The sequence below is a fragment of the Bos indicus genome, chromosome X (genome assembly GCF_029378745.1).
Source record: "Bos indicus isolate NIAB-ARS_2022 breed Sahiwal x Tharparkar chromosome X, NIAB-ARS_B.indTharparkar_mat_pri_1.0, whole genome shotgun sequence".
NCBI classification, from domain to species: domain Eukaryota; kingdom Metazoa; phylum Chordata; class Mammalia; order Artiodactyla; family Bovidae; genus Bos; species Bos indicus.
The window spans coordinates 81,836,648-81,854,287 of NC_091789.1; the positions used below are offsets into that span (position 1 = coordinate 81,836,648).

A 17,640-nucleotide genomic window follows, 5' to 3' on the forward strand; every position below is an offset into this window, starting at 1 on the left:
GCTGTGGAGCAGTTTAACCTGTGCACCACAACTATTGAACCTGTACTCTAGAACTCAGGAGCCACAACTGCTGAGCCCATGTGCTGCAACTACTGAAGCCTGAGAACTCTAGAGCCCATGCTCTGCAACAAAAAAAGCCACTGCAATGAGAAGTATGCATACCACAACTAGAGAGTAACCCCCACTCACTGCAACTAAAGACTGTGCAGCAAGTAAATAAAAAGGATACAATCATATTTAATAGTCACTAAAAACAATATATAATAGGATTATTTTTTGGTTTAATTAATTAATTTATTTTTTCACCGTGGTGGGTCTCCATTGCTGCATTGGCTTTTCTCTAGTTGCAGTGAGCAGGGGATACTCTCTAGTTGTGGAGCACAAGCTTCTCATTGAAGTGGCTTTTCTCTTGCACAGCTTGTTCTCTAGGGCGAGTGGGTTTCAGTAGTTGTGGCATGGTGACCTCTAGAGCAGGGGCTCAGTAGTTGTGGCTCTCAGGCTCTAGAGCACAGGCTCAGTAGTTGTGGTGCCCGGGCTTAGATGCTTCACGGCTGTGGTATCTTTCCAGATCAGGGATTGAACCTGTGTCTCCTGCATTGGCAGGGGGATTCTTTACCACTGAGCCACCAGGGAAGCCCAATAGGATTATTTTTTAGTAAAATGTAATTTTTATCTTAAAGGAAAAATGTAATTGAGATAGGTTTGCTTGCTTGAGTCTTAGTCTCATTACATGGAGGTAGTTCTGTCTACTAGGTTGATGGTTTTAGTGTTGATAATATTTTTGTAAGTAATAATTGAACGTCTACACATAGTAAAATATTGTGCCTATGCAACTGTCAAAGATTAATATTTATATTAATTAGTGGACAAATAGTGCTGATCAAAATGAGAGCATACATTATTATGCTTGGATGCCACAGAATCTTTGACTTTTAGGCTCTGCCAGAATTTCTTCTTTTTTAGGTAAAATAAGCATGACTCTCCAGTGTTTTAACCTGTCTGCCTCTTCAATCAGACTGGCAGATTGTTATTTCCAGTATACTGCATTTGTATAGTATCTGTGTACATTGGTCATGACTATTATTTTCAGTAATATATGGTTTATTTTTGTGTGTATCTTTTGAGGGGTGGGGTTATAAATAAAATCAGATGCTAGATTTGTTGAAGAAATAAGTATAATCCTAGTTAAGCTTTTTAAAATTCAGTTAATAACTGCAGCATTATCATTTTATTCCATAAAAATCACAGAATTTTAGAGTTAAAAGGGACCTTAGAGCATCTAGTTCAACCCTCTAATTTTCTAATCAAGTTTTAAAGAATTAATCATCTTGTTTTCTCTTGTTGCCCTTCTTCATTTTTTGACTTTTTAAAAGATTTATTTAATTTGTAATTGAAGGATAATTGCTTTTACAGAATTGTGTTGGTTTCTGCCAAACATCAACCTGAATCAGACATAGGTATACATATGTCCCCTCTCTCGCCTTCTCCATTTTTAAGTAATTTTTTTTGCTATAAACTCTTTTCTCCAGCATTTTAATAGTAGAAAGTGAAAGTGAAGTTACTCAGTTGTGTCTGACTCATTGCGACCCCATGGACTGTAGCCTACCAGGCTCCTCTGTCCATGGGATTTTCCAGACAATAGAACTGGAGTGGATTGCCATTTCCTTCTCCAGGGGATCGTCCCAACCCAGGGATCAAACCCGAGTCTCCCACATTGTAGACAGATGCTTAACCATCTGAGCCACCAGGGAAGTCCTTTTAATAGTAGAGGTAATCCCTAACTTACAAATACATTGTTTCAGAAGTGTTTGTAAGTCTGTTTGGAAATCAGAGCATTTTTTTTGTAGAGATTATATTTTAAATAGTGATGGGACTAGCCCTCAAAAGGAGTTAACACATTATGTGACTGTTGTTTTTGCTTTTGCAATGAAAGATGTTTTAAATGATTTTCTCTGGGGATCAGGAAAGAGATGACATTGTAGAGGAACATGTCAAGGTCTTTCTTTTTATCTGTTATTTCTTAGGTGGGGTAGTGAATACATATTGTATTCATTCTTTTCCGAGCTTTTTATATGCCTGAAATAGTTCATAATTTTACAATGCTGTTTTAGTATGAAGTTCTTTGTGAATATGGACATTTAGAAAGTATTTACATTGAATCCTGATGCATAAGGGAAATATGGTTTGATTAGAGAAGGATAGATAGCTAGAAAATTTGAAGGGGTTTTATGGGTACTTTCAGGGGCTTACGTAGATTTTATGGTAAATTGTCTTTATTTTGACTAATGTCACTTTAGAAAGTATGTTTTTGTTGTTAATTTGAGTGTATCAGCAACATTTATCTTTTGCTTATTGACAATATAGAGGCAGTGTTTTGAGAGAGAATAAAGAAGATAGATAGTCACCATGAGATAACAGGGCAAATTTTGAAAGGCAAAGAAGATTAAATTGTATATGCATGTGTAAACATGTGCGATATCTTACTTGATTTATAGTTACTTGAACTGGGGGGTTATGAAAAATAGGACAGTGAGGGAGTAAAGCTTGTTTGAGGTCTTAGCATGGTAAAAAGCTGTAAGGAGAACAATTGACATAAGCACCAGAAAGGCATCATTCACAATAGAAGTCTTGTACAGATTTAAGGGTGCATCGCATGTTGTAGGAGCTTGGGCTTGGCAAGACAGTGCAAATAGCTATTAGTATTTTTGAAATTTTTATAATTTAGGGAATGCCTATATATTTACAAGTATATGCTCAGTTGTGTCCGACTCTTTGCGACCCCCCAGACTGTAGCCTGCCAGGCTGCTCTGTCTGTGGATTTTCCAGGCAAGAATATTGGAGTGGGTAGCCATGCCCTCCAGCGGATCTTCCTGACCCAGGGGTTGAACCTTTTCTTTTGCATCTCCTGCATTGGCAGGCAGATTCTTTACCACTGCACCACCTGGGAAGTCCCTATTTACAAGTAGACACAAACAGAAACTGCTCCTACTGGTTACATTCTAGAAAGCAACTAATTTTCTCAATAATTTGATTAGCTTTTTTGTGTGTGTATGGAGGTTGTTTTTTTGGTTGATTTAATTTTTGCTCTTTTGCAGTGTACAGCATTGACTTTTATATGAAAACATTAATCATTTCTACAACTCATTTGTAGCTTAGGGAAAGCCCACGTATTACCTGCTTTTTGGGAGATTCTTAACCTAAGATGCAAATTTTTCTTCACTAAATTGATGGTGCATTTTAGAAGGATGTATGTCCATTTGGGGCTTCCCTGGTGGCTCAGACAGTAAAGATCTGCCTGCAATGCGGGGGACCCGGGTTCAATTTCTGGGTCGGGAAGATCCCCTGGAGAAGGAAATAGCAATCCACTCCAGCACTTTTGCCTGGAAAATCCCATGGACAGAGGAGCCTGGTAGGCTACAGTCCATGGGGTCGCAATGAGTAGGACATGACTGAGCGACTTCACTTTCTTTTCACTTTCACTTTCATGTCCGTTTTAGAGATGTCTATTTTTTTCTGCTTTCTTTCAACTCCACTTTTGGAGTATTATCAACACAACAGATTGGCCCAAGAGTCTATCACCTGGTTATAAACCTTAACAAAACTGATCATATGACCATTATGTAAATTTAGCATTCAGAATTAAGACTAAAGAAGGAGCACATAATAAAGTTCAGTAAAGGGAGGAGTGTTTGATAAGGGCAGAGAAACCATTTAAGAAATGGGGTTGAAGACTTCAGAGGCTTTCAGAAACAAAGAGAAACCTAGGGAGAAAGAGGGCAAATGGAAAGTACAGTTTGATACTTTTAATGGGTAATATAATTTACTTTATATCTGGACCACATATTTTTTGCCATTTTAGATATGTGTTAGAAGCATCTTTCTCATATTGGCTATGGTTTTAGTTTATGCATGTTTATGAACAGTAATCCTCATGGACAGAGGAGCCTGGTAGGCTACAGTCCTTGGGGTCATAAAGAGTTGGACATGACTAAGTGACTAAGCACAGCACAGCACCTGGGCTATAAAAGAAATATTTGAATATTAACTGTCCACTCTGAAATTTCTGACCTCTTTTTTTATTCTCTTCTGCAGATCTCAGAGTTATTAAGACATACTACATGGCGGAGACTAGGAAAAGACAATTCAAGAGAGTTATTAGATGCTACAAGGGTAAGATGAAGCAGACATTTCTTCTACATATAGCTAGGAAAAATGTGTAAGCCCTTTGAGCATTTTCTAATTTATATTACATATTTTTCAAATAATTTTCCTTTTCATTTTTTTTCTAAATACTGGCAAGATGAATAACAAGATATATTTCTGCTACTGGAAATGGAGAAAGAAATCCTGATATTTTTCTACCCCTGGAGAGATATATTTGAATCTTTCGAGATCAATGCCAACAAGAGTAACGCTTTTAGAAAACTTTTATAAATGTAATGGCAGCTTGTTGATGCTTAAATTTATCCTGGTAATTTGTATGTGATGTATGGAATGCTGTACATTTTTTAAGTGAGTAAAGTTTCTTTTTACCTTAGAAGATGTTCACATAGCAGAATATCAAGGGACTCTAAGCTTATTAGAGTCCGTGGGATAGGTAATGCTGAGTTTACATGTTAATGAGGGTTGATTTTCATTGCTAATGTAAGTGAAAGACACCTTTAAAAATTCTCAGTGCTTTAAAATGAGACAAATAAATCTCTTAAGATAGAAAGACAAGAAAATTAGAAGACAGTCTAGCTCCTGAGTAGTACTTCCTTTATTTTTTCTTTCTGTTTAACAGTTATTTCCCATTAAGGTACAAGGCATTGTTCTGATTTATGCAGAAGCTGTAGATATGAATTAGGTTTTCCATTATTAAAGTTTTAAGTTAAGAGAGAATGTGCTTGATCTTCTCATTGTTTAGACACTACTATTTATTTTTATTTTATAAATATATAAAATATTTTGCTTTGTTGATGACCTCATTATCTTGTGAGTTATTTACCAGACCCCTTGATATAGCTTATTAGCCTTTTAAAGGGAAAAAAAAGTCACAAAATGACATTGTCACAGTAAATATTACTTTTTGATGTTTTTCCTTTAAAAATGCTTTACGATTGTTGATCCAAAAATCAGTGACCCATTTATGGCAATTATTTTTTGGGTCTCAACTGATGAGAACAAGAAGGTACTTTTGATTTCTGTAATTCCACTTTCATAGCTTGGCCCTGAGCTGATACTCTTAGGATTCAGTATTGATACACAGTTGTGATTGTAAAGAACTATGCCTTTGTTCACTAATTATTATTATGGCTACTGAAGAAGCATTATTATATCTGTGTACTTCATTAAGTATTTTTTGAGGAAACACTTTCAAATTAGCAAGCCTAAAATTTTAAAAAGTTTAATCTTTACTATCTTTTCAACTATTGTATATTTTCCAAATGATTAAAAATTTTTTTAGACTGATAAGTAATCTAGGGCTTTTTAAAAAATTATAAAAGGTAAGATGTTTGGATATTTTCAAGACTAGTTGAGAAATTTGTAGATAGGTTTGTTTTATAAACTAATTCAACAAGCACATCTGCAAGACACAGATGCGTGGTATGGTGGTATGGGCCATAGGAGATACAAGGATATGAGAGAATGTCCATAGTCTTAAGAAATTTACCACGTAGGAGTAAAAACAAAAGATTTATACAAATTACTGTAACATAAGATAGACTGTGATGTGGTTAAAGATACTTTGTTTCTATATATATATATATATATATATATATATATATATATATATGCAAGTCAGAATAATAAAAATGAGTTATAAAGAATCAACTATATTGAATTATAAAGCAAAAATGTTATACACATGGAAAGCACGTGGGATACAGTTAATTAACTTTATTATATACTTGCCAGTGATAAGAGTTAAGGATTACACAGTACTTAGTAGCAAATGATAATAAGAAAGCTGGTATAAATCAAATAGAAGTACATTACAAGTTAAATCTTTTAAATATTAATTTCAAAAACTAGAGAAAGTAACTTCTGTATGAGTAATTTGTTATATCTCAATATTCTTTGTGTAAGTGTATCTGTAAGCTTATTATGAAGGTATTTTACTTAGCTATGCTAGGCTCAAAGCTACGCCTCTGAATTTTTTGGGGGGACATTCATCAGATTAGACTGCCTAAGTCAAATTTTTAAAGATCTGAGATTCTTTAATAGCTAATGGATGGCTTGGTATTATCTTCAACTAGGCTCTCCAGGCATGGCCACTGATAGAAAAGAGGACATGTTGGCATGGTCATGCAGGAGGAGGACTCCACACAGACCCGAAAGAAGGGGTAAGAGACAATAACAAGTACCTTAAAATTCTTATAGCTGATTGGAAGATAGCTATAATCATATACATATATATATATATATATATATATATATATATATATATAATTATTATGTTCCAGAATATTTTGATTGACTCATGTAACTGCAGATTTTCTAATATAAAACCATATGGTTATGTAGATGAGTTTTTCTCAGGCTTAAGACAAAAAATGTCATGATTGACTAAAAAATAAAAAAGTTAGTTACCAAACTAAACATTTTAGTCTTTATTTTAAGTAGTATTTGTTGAGGTTATATGTTATTATCATCTATCCTTATGAGATAAATTATGTTTAGCTCTTACAAGTTGTGTGTGTGTGTGTGTTAATGATAACATTTTCCCTTCTATATTCTTGGTTTAGAAAGATTCTAGAATTTCCCCTAGCTTCATGGAAAATACTCCATTTACACCATCCATTTATTTAATTATCCATGTTCTTTATCATTATCATTATACAGACAAGATTAAACAGTAAGTTCACTGAAATCAAAAGATTGAAAGTGCACTACACTTTTTCTAAGTGAGTGGAACTGTCATTGGAATACTGTTATACAATTCTCCGTCTGACCTTCTTTCTCTAAGTTTGCCTTTATTTTCTTCTCTAACTTGACCCAACCAGTATATACATGGTATCTCTTAAGCAGAAATGATATTTTCAGGGTTAGTGGCAAGTGAACAAATTTTATGTAAAAACGCTCTCTAAATTTCAGAGAAGTAAATAAATTTTAGTATTTTATTGGTGGGAGGTGATTGGTAAGAAAACCTTTCTGGTGCTTTTCTCCCTGTTTCTTTAATCCCCCATGTAGCTTCTCTCACAGAATTTAAAACACATCACATTCATGTTTCTTTCCCATTTTTGCATATTAACATTTGTCCTGATTGTCATTTTTTTTAATATAAATTTATTTAATTGGAGGCTAATTGTATTGGTTTTGCCATACATCAACATGAATCCACCACGGGTGTACACGTGTTCCCCATCCTGAACCCCCTCCCACCTCCCTCCCCATATTATCCCTCTGGGTCATCCCAGTCATCCCAGTGCACCAGCCCTGAGCATCCTGTATCATGCATTGAACGTGGACTGGCGATTCGTTTCACATATGATATTATACATGTTTCAATGCCATTTAGAATTTTAAAAAATAAAATAAATACTGAAATTTGTTTAATATATATTATTGATATATGGATATGGCATGACACCATATTGTTTGCATCAGTCTGTCAGCTTTCAAGATTGTCAGCAAGGCCTCTTAAGGATAGTTTATAAGTAATGCTCTAAACATATCAAAAATATGTTGAATAATGCAGGAAAAGCATTATCTATCTATCTATATATATCTATATATATATATATATATAAGCATTATCTATAATAATGCAGGAAAAGTCATGTCTCTTAGACTCAAGCAATGTAGACTTCAAGATAGATTCTTTATTCTCCAAGAAAGTAAAAGCAAAGCAAAACTCATTGTAAATCTTTATATTTGGTCTCTTTTTCCTTTGTTCCCTGCCCTCTTTGTGTTACTTCAGCCTCATTAGCTAAAAGTAATCAGAGAACAATAAAGCATGAAGTCACACCAGAAAAGAGGCAGTGTTATTATTGTTGATCAGTCACTAGGTTGTGTCTGACTCTGCAACCCCATAGACTGCAGCTCGCCAGGCTCCACTGTCCTTCACTATCTCCCAGAGCGTGTTCAAACTCATGTCAGAAGAGGTAGTATGGAGTTTTACTTAACAGCCTGAGCTGGAGAGACTGACTGCCTAGATTTGAATCTTGGCTCCATCACTTCCTACTGGAAAGACTTTGAGCAAGTTACTTAATCTCTGTATGTATCAGTTTCTTCATCTTTAAAATGGGGATGATAAACACAGCAAAGGGAATTTGGATGATTCACACCATTCAAAGCTCTTGAATAGTGCCTGTCACAGGAAATGTTCAGTAAATATTACCTGCTGTTACTACAATGTGAGATTATTATAAGTCCTATACTCTACTATTATTCATTCATTTTAGATGTATGTATTATTGAATACCTGCCTTGTGCATAACTATGTTAAGTAACTGGAGATACAATAATGAAAAAGACATAGTCCCTGCTATTGAGAAACTCAACAGTTTATTTTTTAATTTATTATGTATTTATTTTTGTCTGTGCTGAGTCTTCATTGTGGTGCATGGGCCCTTTGTTGCTGCTTGCTGGCTTTCTCTGGTTCCAACAAGTGGTGGCTACTCTCTAGTTGTGGTGCATAGGCTTCTCATTGCAATGGCTTCTCTTGTTGCGGAGCATGGGCTGTAGGGTGTGAGGGCTTCAGTAGTTGTTGCACACGGGCTCAGTTACGCCATAGCATGTGGAACCAGGGATTGAACCTGTATCCCCTGCATTGGCAGATGGATTCTTAACCACTGAACCACCAGGGAAGTCCCCAGAAACTTAAGAGTTTAGATGGCAGAATATCTAAAGTACCATATAGAAATTTTATCACTCTACAAATTATAGATTTTACCTTATAACCAACTGAAATTTTTATCACTTTACTTTCTGTGCATTTGTACTTGTATGTTCCAAACTTTTAATAAGCATTAATAATTCTGCTCAGAAGGCATTTAAATCATTTGTTTACCCATTGTGGCTATAGTAAAGGGGTTGTGAAAAAAGAGTGGCAGTTTCACTATTTGGAAGCTCCTCTTTTTTAAATAGATGAATTAAAGAATTGCTTGTTTTATAATAGAATCTTCAAATTTTTAAAGGATTTTTGGGACTTTACCTCTGCATTTAAACTTTTTTATGCCCCTCTTTTAAAGAGGCATCTATTAGTATATTTAGATAATCTTATTAGTATATTTAGATAATTAGTATATTTAGATAGTATTTAGATTATTAGTATATTTAGATAATCCTATACTAATTTAGGGGCTTCCCTCATAGCTTAGTCAATAAAGAATCTGCCTGCAATGCAGGAGACCTGGGTTCAGTTCCTGAGTCAGGAAGATCCCCTGGAGAAGGAAATGGCAATCCACTCCAGTATTCTTGCCTGGAAAATCCCATGGACAGAGGAGCCTGGCGAGCTACAGTCCATGGGGTCACAAGAGTTGGACATGACTTAGCAACTAAACCACCATACTAATTTAGGTATCTAAATTAGTATATTTAGATATATACTAGATACTAGTATATTTAGATAAAGAAGCATCTATTAGTACATTTGTTTTTATAATCCTGTGCATTCATGCTCAGTCATGTACGACTCTTTGCGACCCTGTGGACTATAGCCTGCCAGGCTCTTCTGTCCATGGGATTCTCCAGGCAAGAATACTGGAGTGGGTTGCCATTTCTACTCCAGAAAGATAATCCTGTACTAATAAATGCATCCTCAAGAAAAAGAAATGCAGAAAAGCAAAATGGCTGTCTGAGGAGGCCTTAAAAAAGAAGAGAAGCAAAAAGCAAAGGAGAAAAGGAAAGATATACCCATGTGAATGCAGAGTTCCAAAGAATAGCAAGGAGAGATAAGAAAGCCTTTCTTAGCGATCAATGCAAAGAAATAGAGGCAAACAACAGAATGGGAAAGACTAGAGATCTCTTCAAGAAAATTAGAGATACCAAGGGAACATTTCATGCAAAGTTGGGCTCAATAAAGGACAGAAATGGTATGAGAAGAGGTGTCAAGAATACACACAAGAACTGTACAAAAAAGATCTTCACAACCCAGATTGCCAGAGTCCAGCTCCAGCAGCCAGGGATTCAACCTGAAGGGAGGGATGGTGTCAGCAAGTAACAATGCAGCCTCTCAATTTTCTTGGACTGCACATTTATTTCAAGTTTAAGATTTTCTTTTATACTTTTACAAAAGCATTAGGTCAGATGTTTGACATTTTCAGTTCCCCCTCACCCAGATTTATTATCTCCATAAATCATTGTTGCCCTTCAAACAGAGTTCCTGCTTCAGTGATTCTCTCGGAATCAGCTTTACCATCTATTATCTACTTCTTATGTGTCCTATAGTTAACTTGTGATTACATTGTAACTCATGCTACATTCCTCATTTTATTTCTTATCTTTCTAAATCCTGTTTGCCCCTAACATCCTGAGCTCACTATATCTTAAAAAGGCTTCTAGCTATTAGTATCTCTAAAATTCCTAACCTCTATACACTATAGTAAAATATGCTAACATTACAACATTCCTTAAATCTTTAACTTCTAACTATTTTAATTATTTCTAAGCCCTAAATTCAGTAAACGCCTTTGCCATAAATATTTTCCTCACAAATAGGCTTCAGAACCTTTCCATGGCCTCAAGCTGTGGCTTATGTGCTCCTCTTGGAACACTCTTTTGCAAAAGTCCTTGAACAAATGTCAATGATTAACTTTATGAATTATTCTCTGAGCACAGCTGCAGAAGGCTTTGTGCCTTCTCATGCTCCTCTCAAGAACAATAAGCACCTTAATACTCCTTTTCAGTCAACTCAGCCGAGGAGAGGAAAAAAAAAAGTCAGAATCACAAGGCCTAACTCCTTCATCCCGGGTCTGTGCCTGTGGGACAGAGAGGGGGTTGGGACCATGCCTCCATTTTGTCAGTAATGCCTAACACGGCACCTGACACCAGATAATCATGATGGTGTGAATACTCACCTAGAGCCAGATATCCTGGAATGTGAAGTCAAGTGGACCTTAGGAAGCATCACTACAAACAAAGCTAGTGGAGGTGATGGAATGCCAGTTGAGCTATTTCAAATCCTAAAGGATAATGCTGTGGAAGTGGTGCACTCAATATGCCAGCAAATTTGGAAAACTCAGCAGTGGCCACAGAACTGGAAAAGGTCAGTTTTCATTCCAATCCCAAACAAAAGCAATGCCAAATAATGCTCAAACTACCATACAGTTGCACTCATCTCACATGCTAGTAAAGTAATGCTCAAAATTCTCCAAGTCAGGCTTCAGCAATACGTGAACTGTGAACTTCCAGATGTTCAAGCTGATTTTAGAAAAGGCAGAGGAACCAGAGATCAAATTGCCAACATCTGCTGGATCATTGAAAAAGCAACAGAGTTCCATAAAATCATCTTATTTCTGTTTTAATGACTATCCCAAAGCCTTTGACTGTGCAGATCACAAGAAACTGTGGAAAATTCTGAAGGAGATGGGAATACCAGACCACCTGACCTGCCTCTTGAGAAACCTGTATGCAGGTCAGGAAGCAACAGTTAGAACTAGACATGGAACAACAAACTGGTTCCAAATAGGAAAAGGAGTATGTCAAGCTGTATATTGTCACCCTGCTTATTTAACTTATATGCAAAGTATATCTTGAGAAACACTGGGCTGGAAGAAGTACAAGCTGGAATCAAGATTGCCGGGAGAAATATCAATAACCTCAGATATGCAAATGATATCACCCTTATGGCAGAAAGTGAAGAAGAACTAAAGAGCCTTTTGATGAAAGTGAAAGAGGAGAGTGAAAAAGTTGGCTTAAAACTCAACATTCAGAAAACTAAGATCATGGCATCTGGTCCCATTACTTCATGGCAAATAGATGGGGAAACAGTGGCTGACTTTATTTTTGGGAGCTCCAAAATCACTGCAGATGGTGACTGCAGCCATGAATATAAAAGACGCTTACTCCCTGGAAGGAAAGTCATGACCAACCTAGACAGCATATTAAAGATCAGAGACATTACTTTGCCAGCAAAGGTCCATCTAGTCCAGGCTATGGTTTTTCCAGTGGTCATGTATGGATGTGAGAGTTGAACTATAAATAAAGCTGAGCACCAAAGAATTGATGCTTTTGAATTGTGTTGTTGGAGAAGACTTTTGCGAGTCCCTTGGACTGCAAGGAGATCCATCCAGTCCATCCTAAAGGAGATCAGACCTGGGTGTTCATTGGAAGGACTGATGTTGAAGCTGAAACTCCAATACTTTGGCCACCTCATGCAAAGAGCTGACTCATTTGAAAAGACCCTGATGACAGAAGTTGAGATGGTTGAATGGCATCACCAACTCAATGGACATGAGTTTGGATGGACTCCGGAAGTTGCTGATGGACAGTGAGGCCTGGCATGCTGCAGTTCATGGGGTCGCAAAGGTCAGACACAACTGAGCTACTAAACTGAACTGAATAAATAAGTGAATAATGCAGAACTTAATATAAGGGCTACTTCCCAGATTTTCCTTGACATTTTATCCCTAATAATGTGGGAAAAGTCTTCTAGCTACTTTGTAAATTTTTCCATTTGATATCTGCTCAGCTTTTTCTTATCTTTTGACCTAGCTTTTTATCAAGCTACTCTTATCCCTGACAGTGAAAGCATTATCTCATTTTTAAGTATAAAGATATCTTCATTGATTAAATACTGTCAGAAGCTAGTAGTATTAAAAGAGAGATGAGCATTTACTAGAGCAGTCACAGGCTTTGATATAAATATTGGTATAATCAAGTGAAATAGCAACTTAGGATATTAAAAAATTGAAGATTGGGGAGAGACTGGAATAGTAAGCTCTCAAACTTGTTAAAATGAGTTGACACACAGACCAGTGTACAGGAATACCTGGATGACATGGAGAGGCTTTTTGCAGCTCTGATAACATCCATCATCAAGCAGCCTTGTGATCTTTATTTGATTTCTCAAATTGACCTCCTTTTGGGATAGAGTTTTCACTGACTGGCCATTGAGAATATAATTCAACTTCATAGTTTTTTTTTTTAATTATAACTATTAAATTGACTTGGGTACCACTCCATCTCATAGAATAAGCCATTTTTTCCCTGGGGCCTTTTCACTGCCAGATAAGTTCTTCATTGCAGCTTCAGACCAACAGAGCCTAGAAAACAAACCTTAAGGTGTAGAGAAAGTAACATTAATGCAAAGCTTTTCCTGACAATTAATATATCTTCCTCCTCCACCCATAAATTCATTATACTTATATTTCCAATAATGTGGGGAAAGTTTTCCATGTACTTTCTAGTTTTTTTCTGTGAAATATCTACTCAAGTTTCTTATCTTTTGCCTGGCTTTTATCAAGCTACTGTTATCCCTGAGATTATTGAAGTAGTGGTTAAAATTATTCCTTTAATTGCAGTTAGTTATCTTTAGCTTGGATTGAAAAGAGTTCTTTGGACAGTTTGCTTATCCTTAAAATTGTGGGCATTTCCAAATTCTCTGCTTAATTAGTTTTTATGGAGAAAACATCCAGCCTATGACTCACATTTATACAAAACAAATAGCATCCAGAATTTTTTGGTATATTTTTCTTCCTTTCCATAAGTTTTACCCTAACTAGTTTCCTTCTAAACAAATGCCCTTGATTCTGTAAGAATATTTCTTGCTATTGAAATTTAGGAATGTCTCTAAAACTAGAATTCGTATATAAATTCATCAGCTGAAGAAAAAGTGATTCTGCTGTCTTTATCAACAAATCATTTTCTCTTTTCTTACTCTTTCATTTTCCTATCAAAGACCAGATTGCTCCACTCCCTTTAAATGAATGGACTTTTGGTAGAAAAAAAATGCTCTTGCTTCAGTGCTGGACAGCCTTATCTGGTGAGAAATAAGAAGTTAATGACTTAAGAAGCAAAATGTATTCAATATATCAATATACAGTTATCTTTAATATCTGAAAATTCTTCCAGGGGAGCTACTCCAGGTGTGTTTTAATTTTTTTTTAATTGTCCTTTTTGTGTCCTGTCTACATGATTGTTAGCTGTAGGTATTCACTTACAAGAGCTTCCCTGATAGCTCAGTTGGTAAAGAATCCACCTGCAATGCAGGAGACCCCGGTTCAGTTCCTGGGCCAGGAAGATCTGCTAGAGAAGGGATAGTCTACTCACTGGAGTATTCTTGGGCTTCCTTTGTGGCTCAGCTGGTAAACAATCTGCCTACATTGCAGGAGACCTGGGTTTGATCCCTGGGTTGGGAAGATTCCCTAGAGAAGGGAAAGGCTACCCATTCCAGTATTCTGGCCTGGACATTTCCATGGACTGTGTAGTCCATGGGGTAGCAAAGAGTTGGACATGACTGAGCGACTTTCACACATGAACATTCACTTACAACACTTATGACTATGAGCAACTGTATCTTTCCCTCAGGTCATCCTGTTGAATTGAGCACTGCTGCATATAAGCAGTACAATTTGTGGCTTTCCAGTTATACCCTATTGGGTCAGGTGCTTCTGATGTTATGTTCATGTTTGTTTTGGCTTACCGTGCTATGATTGCAGTTTCAGCTCCCTCTGTACAAGTAGATATTCCTTTTATTATTTTTCTTATCTGCTCAGCCACATGAAGCTTATTAAACTGTATATTAATACCAAATAAGTAAATATTTATAAATCTGTGCAAAGTTGTGATAACTTAATAAATCAAGCATTTAGGTATTCAAAATTTTCAGATATTAAAGATAACTGTATGTTGATAAATTGAATACAGTTAGGTCTTCCTCTTAGAACTTGTCCTCATGTGTTTAAGAACAGTTAATTCATTAGTTAAATATTTATGGACATTGTTTCTATTATTAATTAAACTTCTTTCTCTGACACCTGCTGTTTTCTTTTTGTCTAACTTGTTTTCACGTACTTTCATCTCTTCTTTGACAGCTTTTTGATGTCTCCAAACCGTTTCTTCCAAAAATGCTTTCTAGGGGAAAAAAATAGGTACAATTTTGTTAACCATTCAAAGATCTTAGTGAGCCAGTTTGAATTCCTTCTTTAGTTACTCTTGTGGTTTTATTCTGAATCTAATTGTTTCCCTCTATTATAGCTAGCTAATTCCAGTATATAGTTGCTGCTGCTGCTGCTAAGTCACTTCAGTCGTGTCTGACTCTGTGCTACCCCATAGACGGCAGCCCATCAGGGTCCCCCGTCCCTGGGATTCTCCAGGCAAGAACATTGGAGTGGGTTGCCATTTCCTTCTCCAATGCATGAAAGTGAAAAGTGAAAGTGAAAAGTGAAAGTGAAGTCGCTCAGTCGTATCTGACTCTTCGTGACCTCATGGACTGTAGCCTACCAAGCTCCTCCACCCATGGGATTTTCCAGGCAAGAGTACTGCAGTGGGTTGCCATTGCCTTCTCCGAGTATATAGTTGAGACCTTTCTAAAAACTTTTATTCCTCATACTAATATAGTAGTAGTTTTCTAGTTTAATGGGACTTAAAATATCGGGTTCGTGTTTTGAATTTGAGGCTATCTAGCTATGGCAGGAAGGCCACATTGCATATATTAGCAGGGTAAGAAAGCAGATTGACTGCTACTTTTACAGGCCTTTTTAATGATATTTCTTTAGCGTTCATTTTAGAGAACTTTTGTTGTCTGATATGTAGTTATCATGGTTATGTCTTTTAAATGACTTTTAAATTGTATTTATTGTGAAAATTATAAACAGAAAAGGTAAAGAATTTCATAAAATTTCATATTTTCTGTTTATGTGTAAACAAGGCTTAAAGAAAAACTACGTTGATTACTTCAGGAATTTTTACCCTGAGAAAGAATTTTCTTTTCTTAAGAAAATTGGAGTTTTTCCCCCATGCTATAATTACACCTCAGATGGTGTGTTTTCAGATAATTCAATTTCTTGTCATTCTTGACCATTTCCTACCTTTTTCACATTTCTTTAATAATGTGATCTTAAAATGGTGTATATGTTATTTGTGTTGCTCAGTCTGAAGTGAAAAGATTAGTTGATGTGAAGATTATATCTGATTCGGTCTCTAAGCTGTGACTAATCTTTTTTTAGCTTAGATAATCTTTTGTCTTTCAAGATTACTGTTGGGTGTCCAGTATGAATTAACTGTGGTAATTTTGAAAGGTGGTGTATTTCAGGATCTATATTAAGGCCTTCAGTTTTATTTTACTCTTGTGCAGCAGTAATAAGTTGGTTTAAAATACTTTAAAAATGTGCCTCAGCCTCTGAAATGGCTGTTTGAATTGGCCTGTCCTTAAAAAAAGACATTATTTTCCAAACTTTGTAGTTGATTATCTACACTGCAACTGAAAGGCGTGTACTTACAGCCTAATGGACTCATAATGCATGATTACACAACTTCAGAACCCATTTTGTTGAATGAAGTGGTGACATTTTATGCACTATTAAGCCAACTAGGATAATTTTCTTGCTCTTAGCCATAACTTCTCTGTGTCCTTATTGAAGAAATTTTGAGATGTGTTGTAGAAGGTTTTTGACAGGAAAGAGTGTTTCTAAATATATATGGAAACAAGGCCTTTTTTCCATTATTCCAGCAAGAAAAATACGACAGATGAAACTTGTGAAATGGGAGAGTGGTTGAAATGTCCAGGTTGTGTTATAAAACATTAAATTATTTTTATTTAGTAATAGTTCAATTTGAAACATGAATTTTGAAATTACAGCCTTATTCCATTTTTTAAAATACCCTACCAGTTATGAAAGCTCATATGTGTGATTATATGTGTGTATAAAATAAAGCATTAAGAATTATACTCTCAGCATTTCCTGTCTTTGTAATCCAGTTTATTTAAACCAGCTCAAGAAGGTAATCTTGTTTTCAATAAATATGGACAGTTTTGTTTCTTTTACTATTTACTCCATAAACTGAATAAAATAGACTAGAAAAATAGTATACTGAGCCTTGGATAAAATAACTATAATATAAAAACTGCCCTGTATAATATGTTGTCCTGGGTTTATGTTGACAGTTTCCCTTGATTCTTTGCTGTGCAGATCTACTTGAAATTATCTAACTCTTCCCTCTCAAAATGAATTACATTTTCTTCTTATTGTATGTGATCTACAGAAAACAAGAAAGCAAAAAGAATATAAAAAAATCATCAATGATTCCATCTACTCAAGCTACTAATGTTAACACTTTAAGGGTATTGCTTTCCAGACCCACTTGTATGCATGTGTAAAACTCATACACATATAACATTTTGTCCTCTGAAAATACATTTCGTACTCTGGTTTTTTCACTTAACACGTTTCTGTGTCACTGTATATATTTCTGAATGGCTATATTTTGCTGTATGCATTCACTGTGACTTATTTACATAATTCCCCATTGTGATTGTTTAGTTTAAACCCAGTTTTTTCCCTATCAAAGCAGCATGGAAATAAACATCCTTTTAGCTAAATTTTCATGTCTTTATTCAATAAATATTCACTGACTGCCTACTGTGTGTCAGCCATTGTATATAGTATTGAGTTACAACACTGAGCAGGAGGAGAAGAGGGTGACAGATGATGAGATGGTTGGGTGGCATCATCAAGTCAATGGACACGAGTTTGAGCAAACTCTGGGAGATAG

At 35.8% G+C, this 17,640-nt stretch overlaps 1 protein-coding gene across 1 annotated transcript in view; it reads left to right on the forward strand.

Moving 5' to 3' along the window:
* The window catches only part of ABCB7 (ATP binding cassette subfamily B member 7), a 158,554-nt gene that overhangs the window by 93,682 nt on the left and 47,232 nt on the right, over positions 1-17,640 (forward strand). Inside the window, exons 2-3 of the mRNA XM_019956073.2 lie at positions 4,093-4,170; positions 6,240-6,326. Coding sequence (XP_019811632.1) covers positions 4,093-4,170; positions 6,240-6,326 — 165 coding nt within the window. The remainder of the gene's footprint in view (positions 1-4,092; positions 4,171-6,239; positions 6,327-17,640) is intronic.